Below are 12382 nucleotides of genomic sequence, written 5' to 3' on the forward strand. Positions count from 1 at the left end.
AAAAGCTTAACCATATAGAAAATAATTAATTTAATAATTTAATTAATATTTTAAAACACAGTGAATCAAGGAGAAAGAAAGAGAGAGAGACCAGCCAAATAAATCAAATGTGTTACGGTTAGCCTCAGTCATGTGCCAGAGCTCCCGTAATGTAAGCTTGTCAGGAAGTGTACGAGCATATTTGCTGAACATGTTCTCAAGATGTGCAGGGATGAACCTGCAATCAAATTGGGGACATTTTAGGGTTTATTAGGTAGCTCTATATAAATTTGATGAGATAAAGAAGATGCATTAAACTAATACTATATTTGCAATTTGGAAAGGACCTAGAAAATGTCAATTGGGTGTTCATATAGCTCACCTTCCCTCTGTATCATAAGTCCCTGAATCACTTCCGTGCTTTGCCCTATGCATGTTGTGTATGTATATTGGGAAGTAAGCTGATGGTATCCATGTCTGCAAGAGATCAAGAACACTCCAAATTATCACCTTAATTTGCCCTTAAATCAGACAAATATATTTATATTCTAAGTCACTACAAACTTACAGGTGAAGTAGCATAGCTCATTGATGCATGCACCAGAATCATCAACACGAAGGCAACAATTGCATTGAAACCAATTGCACAAAATCCTGTAAAACACTTCTCAAAATTTTACCAAATGGGACGAGTCTTTTGCCCCCGCGGCAAGAAAATACAATTCTTGGCTTAAAATTTATATAGTATCACAAACTTCATTTTGTTTTCATGTGTTTGAGATTATAACAAATCAGAAGAGCAAAATTGGCTTGGGAAAGAAATTAATTAGCCTGCCGTGTGAAGAAGATTAAATAAATGGTTTGGTCAAGCGAGGACACTAGCAAGTTGGTTGCTAGTTTGGAATAAAAATGAGATACTTTATGGGGCAGAAACCAAGGATTGAAACTTATGGGTTGTGGAAAAAACTGGCAAAATTATAGTTGACTGCTCTTACGATATAATTTGGAAAGCAACTGTATTTTTAAAATTTGTTTCAAGATGCTATTACCTACAAAGAAAATAAATATTAGAAGATAATATATAGCTAGCACATAGTAAATGGCAGTGGACTCTAATGGATAAGGATCGACAGCAATTAGCAATTTGAATTGCTAACAATTTTGGCACTCGTATGGAACCTACCTTATCAAATAAATTTTGGACTATTCGGCCACTTATCCTGATAGGTGGGTTTCATATGAGTTTTCTCATATTAAATTATTAACTGTCTAAATTACTAACAATTCGAGCAGATAATTGTTGTGGATCCCAATCCGGCTCTAATCTTCGAACATAGTAAATGGCAACAACTCTAATCATAGTTGATGTACAAATTTAATTGTACTCGCAAGCGCACGAGTCGTGTGCAATATAGTGTGTGTGCAAGTGCGAGGTCGATCCACAGGGAATTGTGTTTGTGAAATTTAATTTCTATCTAAATCAATTATATCTTAACCTAGTTCCGAATGATTTTGATTTTGAAAATAAACTAACATAAACTAAATAAAATAAAAAATAATCAAAAGATAAACGACTAAGGTTTTAGAATTCACCTCACCAAATCAAAGCATACATTCTTATGTTTTCATTCATGCATCCGACAAACAATTAAACCCTATATATGTTCTATTGTTTTTTTATAAACCAATTGAATCATTCGATGAATCCATCTCTATTACAAATCACAACGAATATCCAATTGAGATCAAATCATCAATTGTATCCGTAAATCACAATGGATATAAGTCTCAATCAAATCATTCGATGTATCCGTTGGATGAAACACAATGAATATCCAACATTTTCACGATTTATAAACAACAATCAATCACAATTTTGTCACACAATTGAACTGAAACGAACATACATTACATTAAACGACGGATTTGTACGAACGAAACATAAAAATATAAAACTAATCAATGGTGAGGCTTCATCTTCAACCTTAGTTGAAGAATTAGCCTCTAATGACAAAAGAAATCATAAAGAAACTAAATTACTTCATTAAAATTAAAAACTTACAAAAGAATTCGAGTTCCAAGCTACAAAAACCCAGAAAACACGGAAAGCGACCAAGAACGGCGCCCCCGGCGCGTCTTTGTCTGATCCCACTCAATTGTGAGGCTTAGAGGTCTATTTATAGGGCTTAGGAGAGTCCTAGAAGCCCTAGTAATCCTAGAAATTTCGGAGATTTAAGTCCAAGCCCAATTAGGTTAAAGAAAACCTAAGCCCAAATCGGAATAGGATTCGCCCAGAATTGCGGTCCTATCTTGCGGCGTAATTTTGGCCTTGTAACGCTCCGAATTGGGAAAGTGCTATTTCACAATAAATTGTATAAGTTTGAGTTATCTTTCCAATGCCGCTTGAATCACCTCAATCGGATATCTGAGCTGAAAGTTATGACCAAAATACCGAGACGTATTCAGAATCCAATTTTGCATCCAATCCGATTTGACTTCAAATTGAGAAATTCCGAATTAATCCTTTCCTTTATTTGATTAAACTTTAACCATGATTGGTTAAGCTTAACCATATCTTCTAGATCTTCCCAATTTGCCCTTTAAGCTTGGAATTTTTCCAGAAATGCTTTATTTTCTTCCAAAAGCCTATAAAACAAAGAAAATACAAAAAGAAAGTAAAATGGCCTAATTAACCAAAACTAAAGGATTAAAACATGCAAGTTAAGGGTTGAAAATATGAATATTCTAGTACTTATCACACCCTCAAACTTACATATTGCTAGTCCCTTAGCAATACAAAACTAAAAACAACAATGGAAAAACAGAAAACAAAAGATAAATCCATCTTTCGTGGGATGTACGATTGCATTTAGCGTATGCAACAAGCCTTTTAAACCCCTAGGTATCCCTAGAGGACGAGTGAAGTCTCGTGAGGGTTTAATAGAAATGATACCCACAAACATTTTTAGCACTACATCATTGATAAACACAATTTTCATACAAACATATGGTTCTCATATCATGAGCAGGTTTAACAAAGTAAACACCACAATCAAATCATCAAGCCAACCACAAATCATTCAACTCAAAGGTGGAAATTTGAGACAACACAAGCGCCAAATGTGCAAAGTGAGACTAACACAAAGTTAAGAGGCTTCAATTTTTCTCAAAGTTTGGTGTACCTCAAAATTCATAGGAATTTACACAAATGAAAACACCAAAGGCTTAGATCAAGACATGCATTTTTGTTTTTGTTTTTTTTGTTTTTATATATATATATATATATTTTATTTTCATTTTTTTTTGTGTAGGCTGTGCAATGTTCGGCTCCCTTAAGCTTTCTAATTGACGTATGTAACGAGTATTGGGCCAGTGACTCCCAAACCAGATGGTTTTAGGGCACTAGATGTAAAACATCCCTAAGGCTTAATTACTCAAGTCAAAAAGGCTACAAAGCCAAACTAGCCATACAGTCAACCAAGTTGAATTTCTCATCTTTTTACGCGAACACTCAATGCTTAGTGAGGCATGAGATCCGGATACTCAATGAAAAGCTCAAACTGATGATGACAATTTTTTTTTTTTTTTAATTTTTTATCTTCAAGCCATGGTTTCATCAACACTTCATCCTACAAATCACAAGGCACACCCTAATCAATCCAAATCTCATACCTCACAAACTTTATGCTAGTGTGCTTGTGATAATCAACTCAGACATGTGAAGTCTCTCTAATCCACCGAATGAGTCAAAGGACTCGGATTTCTAATGACATGTAGTGTTCAAAAAGTTAAACATACTAATGACATGCAAACCACAGTTATGATGTAACTCATGACCAATCAACAACATAGCACATTTTTTTTTTTTTTAAACAAAACAAACAGATAAAAACAAACAAAAAGACACAAACAAACAAAAAGACAATGTGTTTGTCCACACCCCCAAACTTAAATGACACATTGTCCCAAATGTAGCAAGAGACACAATACCGTAGGATGCGGAAACTCGAGTGTGCAAAGGCCAGGGCGTCCCCCAGAACTTGAACACCAAAACACCTGTCAAAATCTAGCAGCAATATTTTCTCATAGAAACAAATATCAAAAGATTAATTGCTGATAGAAATAAAAAGAAAATGACACAAAATGAAATGACAAAAAGGAAAAGAAATCAAAATAAAGTGCTGAAAATAAAAAGAAAGAAAGAATACCACACTTTCCTCGATCATTTGGGTGTCCAACCAATCCCTTCCATCCTTTCTTCTTAAGAATTTGATATCCCTCTGGAAGGATGTTTTGCCGTCTCAGGTAGCCTAGTTGCTTGCTTCGAAAGATCTTCTTAGGAACATGGTTCCTAGATTTGTGACCTTGTGTGCATAGATCCTTGAGAATTTTAGCATGAGACGGCTCTTTGAGACATTGAAGAACTGAAGGTTGGGGTTCATGAATTGTCTCAAGAGGGATTTTGATGAAGGAGTGAGCTTCAGTACTCACTCCCTTGTCACTGGACAGATTTGGAGTTGATGGGGGTTCAATGTGATCAACCTGCTCCTCTTTTTCTTTCTCCTCATGGTTACCCACAATGAAAGGCTCAGCTGCTAATGAGGGTGAGTTAGGGAATGATATCTCAGTGGTTTCCCCATTTTCAATTCGCATCTTAGGAGTGGAGTCCAATAAGGCATCAGCTTGCTCAAGTAACTTGTCAAGGTCTAGGTCACATCCAAATTGAGCAAAGCACTTTCCCAATGGGTCCTCTAGAATTGTCTCATCAACAATTTTCTCTCTCCTAATTGGGGTGGTGGCTTTGACATGCTCATGATAAGGATTGCTAGAATCATCCTCATCAATCATGTAGTGCCTTTCAGCCATCAACTGACTTTGAAGCTCTTCTTCCTCTATTCTAGTGAGTTCAGCAACTAAATAACCAAGCTGTCCTTCCAACTTTTCAATTGCTTGAGTGTTGGCCATGGCTGCATTCTTCACTTCATTTATGGCTTGGGAGTTGACCATGGTGGCATTTTTAAGCTCTTGCAAGGTTTGGCCATTAGACTGTATGAACTCTTTGAGGGTGTTTTCCAATGATAAATCTTGTGGAGGATAATTGCAGGGTGAAGGGGTAGAGGATTGGTTGTCGAACTGCGGATATTCAGGATGGTGCAGTTCATCAAATTGGGGAGCATAATTTCCCGTAGCATTAGCTTGCCACGAGAAATTAGAATGGTTGCTCCAATCGAGGGTGTAGCAATTGAAATTTGATTCAGACCCCAAACTGGAGAAATTGGTGTTCATCTGCTCATGTGAAAAATTGAAAAATTGTCCCCAAGATGGACAATTACCTGAACTATGATAAGGGTTAGAGCAGTATGAACATGGTCCATGTGGGTGAAAATGATGAGGATGGTTGGAAAAAGCGGGTGTCCTACAACTAAGGGTAGCATTAAAATTACCTAAAGGAAAATTCATGCTTATCCTCACTCTTTAAACAAAGCACACTTCCACATGAAACATTAACCAAATTTTTTTTTTGGATTTTTTTGGATTTTTTTTTTTTTTGGGTTTTTTTTTTTTTTAAAAAATAAAATAAACAAAAATACCAAAAATTAAAAACAAAAAATCAAAACAAAAACTCACAAAACGGACCAAACATAAGTTTGGCAAAATTCAAGGTGCTGGCCCGTTTTGGTGTAGTCTGTGAAGGTGCACTCGAGCGCAAGTGATGTGCGATCGAGCGTACATGGGCGCGGGGTGTGCGCTCGCGCGCACCTGCGGAAGTGTCGAGCGCAGGCACGCGGGATGCTTGCTGCGTTAGGCTCGAATGCGCTCGAGTGTAGGTGATGTGCGATCAAGCGCTTTGGCAGGGACTAGTTCCTTCGGCAGAGCTGCAACAGAAACAACAAAAACAAACAACTTTTTCTCTTTTTTATTTTTATTTTTATTTTTATTTTTTATTAGTAACTATAAACAGAAACAAATAAAAAAAATAAAAATAAAAGGCAACAAACTGTAAAAAGAAAATAACTAGTAGAAAAATAAAATCAATTTAAACAAAAATCAATTTTCACAAACAAACAAAGCCCCGGCAACGGCGCCAAAATTTGATGTACAAATTTAATTGTACTCGCAAGCGCACGAGTCGTGTGCAATATAGTGTGTGTGCAAGTGCGAGGTCGATCCACAGGGAATTGTGTTTGTGAAATTTAATTTCTATCTAAATCAATTATATCTTAACCTAGTTCCGAATGATTTTGATCTTGAAAATAAACTAACATAAACTAAATAAAATAAAAATAATCAAAAGATAAACGACTAAGGTTTTAGAATTCACCTCACCAAATCAAAGCATACATTCTTATGTTTTCATTCATGCATCCGACAAACAATTAAACCCTATATATGTTCTATTGTTTTTTTATAAACCAATTGAATCATTCGATGAATCCATCTCTATTACAAATCACAACGAATATCCAATTGAGATCCATTGTATCCGTAAATCACAATGGATATAAGTCTCAATCAAATCATTCGATGTATCCGTTGGATGAAACACAACGAATATCCAACATTTTTGTGATTTATAAACAACAATCAATCACAATTTTGTCACACAATTGAACTGAAACGAACATACATTACATTAAACGACGGATTTGTACGAACGAAACATAAAAATATAAAACTAATCAATGGTGAGGCTTCATCTTCAACCTTAGTTGAAGAATTAGCCTCTCATGACAAAAGAAATCATAAAGAAACTAAATTACTTCATTAAAATTAAAAACTTACAAAAGAATTTGAGTTCCAAGTTACAAAAACCCAGAAAACACGGAAAGCAACCAAGAACGGCGCCCCCGGCGCGTCTTCGTCTGATCCCCCTCAATTGTGAGGCTTAGAGGTCTATTTATAGGGCTTAGGAGAGTCCTAGAAGCCCTAGTAATCCTAGGAATTTCGGAGATTTAAGTCCAAGCCCAATTAGGTTAAAGAAAACCTAAGCCCAAATCGGAATAGGATTCGCCCAGAATTGCGGTCCTATCTTGCGGCATGATTTTGGCCTTGCGGCGCTCCGAATTGGGAAAATTATATTTCATAGTGAATTGTAGTAGTTTGAGTTAGCTTTCCAATGCCGCTTGAATCACCTCAATCGGATATCTGAGATGAAAGTTATGGTCAAAATACCAAGACGTATTCAGAATCCAATTTTGCATCCAATCCGATTTGACTTCAAATTGAGAAATTTCGAATTAATCCTTTCCTTTATTTGATTAAACTTTAACCATGATTGGTTAAGCTTAACCATATCCTCTAGGTCTTCCCAATTTGCCCCTTTAAGCTTGGAATTTTTCCAGAAATGCTTTCTTTTCTTCCAAAAGCCTATAAAACAAAGAAAATACAAAAAGACAGTAAAATGTTCTAATTAACCAAAACTAAAGGATTAAAACATGCAAGTTAAGGGCTGAAAATATAAATATTTTAGCACTTATCAATAGTTCTCTCTCTGTTGATTAAGTTTTAGTGTTACTCTCTGTTTGGATGCTCAGAAAACTGTGGAAAGAAGTGTAGAAAAGAAATGGGATTGTCTCTCAGAATTTTGATTCCAAAAAATTAGGACATATTTCGGAGCTGTATTTGGCCCTCTTCAGCAACAATTTATTTTTTTCTTCTCAAAATTACTTTTGTCTGAAGCTAGTAGATTTTTTTATATTATGTTTCCCTATTCCTAGCAACGAAATAGAGCATTTGGATTTCAGTTTGCATTTGCCTTTTATTCTCTGTTTAGGTAATCATTTGGTTCTGGTTTCTTGCTTTCTCACTCTCTTTGGTTGCTGGAAGCGCACACAGTTTATACGTTTTGGCTCAAATTTTCCTCATGCTTTTTTGCTTTTTGTTTCCCTACTTATATATATATAAAAAAAAAATTGTTTCCCCAAATTTTGTCTGCAAAGCAACAGCGAATTAGTGGTATATTAGGAGAGACTTAAAAATTGTGCAAAGAGTCATTAGAATTAGCTGAGCGAGATTATGAAACTCTTTTTGTGTTTTTTGAACTTTTCCCAAAGAAGAAATATGGGATATGGTTTTCATTCATTCTTTTCATGATTGTTTATATTTATTGATTTGCAGGACGTGGAGGAAGTGCTGGGAACAAGTTCTGGATGTCACTGGGTCTTCCAGTGGCAGCAACTATGAATTGTGCAGACAACACTGGGGCCAAGAACCTTTACATTATCTCTGTGAAGGGTATCAAGGGTCGCCTCAACCGCCTGCCGTCAGCATGTGTTGGCGACATGGTTATGGCAACTGTCAAGAAAGGGAAGCCTGATCTCCGAAAGAAGGTCTTGCCCGCTGTTATTGTGAGGCAGTGCAAGCCGTGGCGCCGAAAGGATGGTGTTTTTATGTACTTCGAAGGTTGCTATTTTTCTGCATATGTTGATATGGATATGCTTATATCATTTGTTTGGTTGTTAAGAAGTCATAAGGAGTTTAGATAATAGGACCTATTTTGCCTAACAACAGGTTAGAATGCACAAACTTCTATTTTGGAAGGTTCTATATTATTGGTTTGTTCTATATTTTATAACAGATTATTTACTTTTTTTTAAAAAAAAACTTGGTCTATAGGCAATTAGGCATTAGAAAGCTATAGGTAATTATGAGCTTGCTCTCGTTCAATATCATACTAATTGTTGTGGCATGGCAATCGTGAATATATTAGTGAAACTAATGCATCTTCTTGGGACTATGTAGAGGCATTTTTGGAATGAACAATACACCTTAACTCAGTATTTATATTACCTAACATCTTTGCATGGTAGTTTCGTGCATCTAAACTAGTCCCTATAGTTTAGATTGTATTACATGCTTGTCATGAACATAATTTCTGGTGTATTATCTTCTTGCATCTGTTGTTAAAATTGTCTTATTTCTTGATCAGAATTTTCTTAGGAGAATCTCTTTCTGTTCCTCAAGTTTTCTGATCATGAGCTCTTTTTACGAGTGCAGATAATGCTGGTGTTATCGTCAACCCCAAGGGCAAAATGAAAGGTACAGTCATCATGAAGTCAATTCTAGTTATTTTGATTTTGTGCTGTCCAAGCGCAAATAATATAATAGCAGTAGTAATGATAATAGTTATAATACTTACAACAATAATTATTATTATAACGAAAATACTAATAACAATTCAATTCTAGGATGCCTATAATAAAATTTACAGGGCCTGTTGGTTAACATTTCATAGCTTTGTTGGTAGTGTCTATATATATATTTTATTTGTAAGTTACACTAGCACCTATGGATTTAGAACCCATGCCCGCTCCATTTATCCTGTTCTTATAGGGTGAGAGAGGTACCATTATTTTAGACTGGCAATATCAATGCTGCCAAGCCATTTTGAGCTGGCACATTTGGGAACAATATGGCGTATGGGAGATGTTGCTGATTTAGTACGAAGTTACTATTTGTTTCATCTTTTGTTATTATGTTAAGTCTGTGTTGATCCTTAATGTAATTCATTTTTTGTGGATTTTTTTTTGAATTGTAGTTGTAAGCCTCTTGTGCATGTTCTGTTCTGGTTGCAGGATCTGCTATTACTGGGCCAATTGGAAAGGAGTGTGCTGATCTATGGCCAAGGATTGCAAGTGCCGCCAATGCCATTGTTTAATTGTTTGGGTTTTTGTCATTAAACTCTTTAGAATGGTTTTTCTGAGGTTTCTGAACTCATCTGGCTTTAGGCTGTTGTATCTTAACAGATTTAAGTTTTGCCATGGAGATTAAAGTCTTATCTTTTTACACCTGGATGGAGTTCTGTTGCCTTTCATCTCCTTGGTTTCTTTTAATTGGGAAGAATTTCCAAGTTATATTATGCCAAATAATGAAAAGGACCCAAATTTCTTATAAATTGGGTTGCAGTAAACTCTTACAACCCTGCATTTAAACATGTGTCCTTTTAACATGTTAGAACATATAAGGGACACGCGTCCTATAAATATGTTAGAATGTGTTTCCTATATGGTATGGGACATACGTCAATTTTAGAAGCTGGGTTGTAAAAGTTTACTAGAATTCAATTTGTATGAAATTTCTGTCATATGGAAATAGCACCACTCTTATTTTGAAATAATAATTATTACTGCTATTTGTTGTTAGCTTGATACATTATTATGAATGATTAAATTATTTTTTAGTTCACATATATATATTGTTGGTTTTATTTTTTTTCTACAACTGTGTAACTAGTATTTGCTTTTGTGATGGCAATTTGTTAATGATTTTGTTTTGAAAAGCTGTAGTATCTATAAACTAGTATTTAACTTTAGTCTTCACTTCATAATTTCTGTTTCATCACAACATCATCAGCGTAGTCAATATTATGAACATTGACAAGCTAATCTTTCAATCATTAACCAAACTAAACCCGAGTATTATTGCATAGGTGAATCTTTGGCTCTTTCAATCCACTTCTTTATTTTTGTTTTGTTCACTGCTTCTTTCCTTGAAATTGTTTACTAGAGTAATTGAATTGATGCCCTCAGTTTTCTCAATGGACACAAGTTTTCTCTAAATTGTGTTGAAGGAATGTTTTTTCAACTTAGTCTGTAAATTTGTCATGTGTTATTATTACATGTATTCATATGATTTTTTAGTTAGCCGGTTAAAGGCAAATGATTTTTAAAATAAAATATGTGGTTTTGCAATAAAATGATTTAAAAATATGTATTTTTCATATGTTTAAAAAGTACACAGTATTGTCCACAATGAGTAGATCAATTGGTTAGGGCCACTCCTCATGAAATGGTGGTACCATGCTATAAAGTGAATTGAAAGAAAATGTATGTTATAGAGGAAACAGAATATTATTATCTCTGCAATATCCCAACAATCTAAGAGCACTCCAGGCCATGAAGCAAAAAAGACCTCACGTTTGGCTAGTTAAAGGGTTAAGAGTTTGCTAAGCTGTTATAGTGCAAAGTAAATTTGTTGAGTAAGTAGTTCAACAATCAATACCTAATAATAATAATAATAAAAAAAAAAAAATTCAATCTTATTATCTCTCTTATTGGATAACGAGAAAGTACATAAATAAATATATTTTGAATAAAAAAGTGAAAAAAAGTAATCTTTTAGTTTAAATTACTTTTTATAATACATGAAACCATTTGTAATTTGTAATAAATAAATAATATTTTGAAGGAAATAATATCTGGTTAATGGTCAGAATCTCTTAAAGAGATCCTAAGGCCATAAATAATCTGTCTCATGAATAAAAAAATAAAAAAATATTATATATATTTTTTAAAAAAATTATAAAAAATTAAGGGGTAGTTAGCCACCCTATTGGGGGTGGCCGGACCACCCCAGTTGGGGCTAGGGGTGGCTTCGGCCACCCCGGTTTGGGGTGGCCGAAGCCACCCAATGGCCCAAGGCCAATGGCTAGATCTAAAAAAGAAACATAAATTCGTTTGGCCCTTGGGATGGTCCGGCCACCCCAAGGGCCAAATGATTTTTTTTTTTTTTTTTTTTTTTAATTTTAGTTTTGGTTTAGGGGGTGGCCGGACCACCCGCAAGGGCCATGCGGTGGTACGACTACCCCTGGCCAGCCATTAGGGTGGCTATCAAGCCACCCTCAGCTAAAATGGGGTGGTCCGGCCACCCCTATGGCCAAGATGCAGGTGAAGCCTCTTGTTCTGGTGCTGCTTTAAACCTCGAGACTCGGGGCAGAGGACAAGATGGAAACTCTGGTCAAGGCAGATCAAATTCCAGAAAAGGGAGAAGCAAATTCAGATTCGGCCAAGAACCTGAGTGTTGGAACTGTGGCAAGACTGGCCACTACAAGTAGAATTGCAGGGAACTGCAGAAGGAGACTAAGAATGATTATGCAAACGTAGTGACAGAAGAAGTATATGATGCCCTATTTCTTTCTATTGATAGTCCCCTTGATTCTTGGGTCTTAGACTCAGGAGTATCTTTTCATACGACAGCAATCCGTGAAATTCTCGAGAACTATGTTGGTGGAGATTTCGGGAAGGTGTATTTGGCTAATGGAATGGCGCTAAATGTTGTGAGCTTAGGCGATGTTTGCATTAGAGTTCACAGTGATTCGGTATGAAAGCTATAGAAGGTCAGGCATGTTCCAGAGCTGAAGAAGAATCTAATTTCAGTAGGACAGCTTGATGAGGAAGGGCATTTAATTCATTTCCACAGTGGAAAGTGGAAGGTCAGCAAGGGAGCTAGGATTTTGGCTCGTGGTCATAAGACGGGTACTCTCTATATGACTACAAACAACAAGGATGCAGTTATTGTTACGAATACGGGTGCTGACTCAAAACTATAGCACTTAAGGCTTGGGCACATGAGTGAGAATGAGATGAAGGTACTTATGTCAAAGGGGAAACTAATGGAGTTGAAG

The 12382-nt window shown here is 35.7% G+C and overlaps 2 protein-coding genes across 2 annotated transcripts in view; one reads left to right on the top strand and one right to left on the bottom strand.

The window, feature by feature from the left end:
• LOC132168996 (peroxygenase-like) overlaps positions 1-1339 on the bottom strand; it is a 4316-nt gene extending 2977 nt beyond the window's left edge. Inside the window, exons 1-4 of the mRNA XM_059580090.1 lie at positions 1262-1339; positions 548-643; positions 362-456; positions 92-217 (exon numbers count right to left, since the gene is read on the bottom strand). Of these exons, the coding sequence (XP_059436073.1) occupies positions 92-217; positions 362-456; positions 548-643; positions 1262-1339 (395 nt within the window). The remainder of the gene's footprint in view (positions 1-91; positions 218-361; positions 457-547; positions 644-1261) is intronic.
• Positions 1340-7557: 6218 nt separating this feature from the next.
• On the top strand, positions 7558-9791 carry LOC132170689 (large ribosomal subunit protein uL14x/uL14z/uL14y-like). The gene is made up of 4 exons (XM_059581768.1): positions 7558-7753; positions 8098-8382; positions 8977-9018; positions 9555-9791. The coding sequence occupies exons 2-4, from the start codon at positions 8130-8132 to the stop codon at positions 9635-9637; spliced, it is 378 nt and encodes a 125-aa protein (XP_059437751.1). The 5' UTR covers positions 7558-7753; positions 8098-8129; the 3' UTR covers positions 9638-9791.
• The last annotated feature ends 2591 nt before the right edge of the window (positions 9792-12382 follow it).

Source organism: Corylus avellana, chromosome ca2 (genome assembly GCF_901000735.1).
Source record: "Corylus avellana chromosome ca2, CavTom2PMs-1.0".
NCBI classification, from domain to species: domain Eukaryota; kingdom Viridiplantae; phylum Streptophyta; class Magnoliopsida; order Fagales; family Betulaceae; genus Corylus; species Corylus avellana.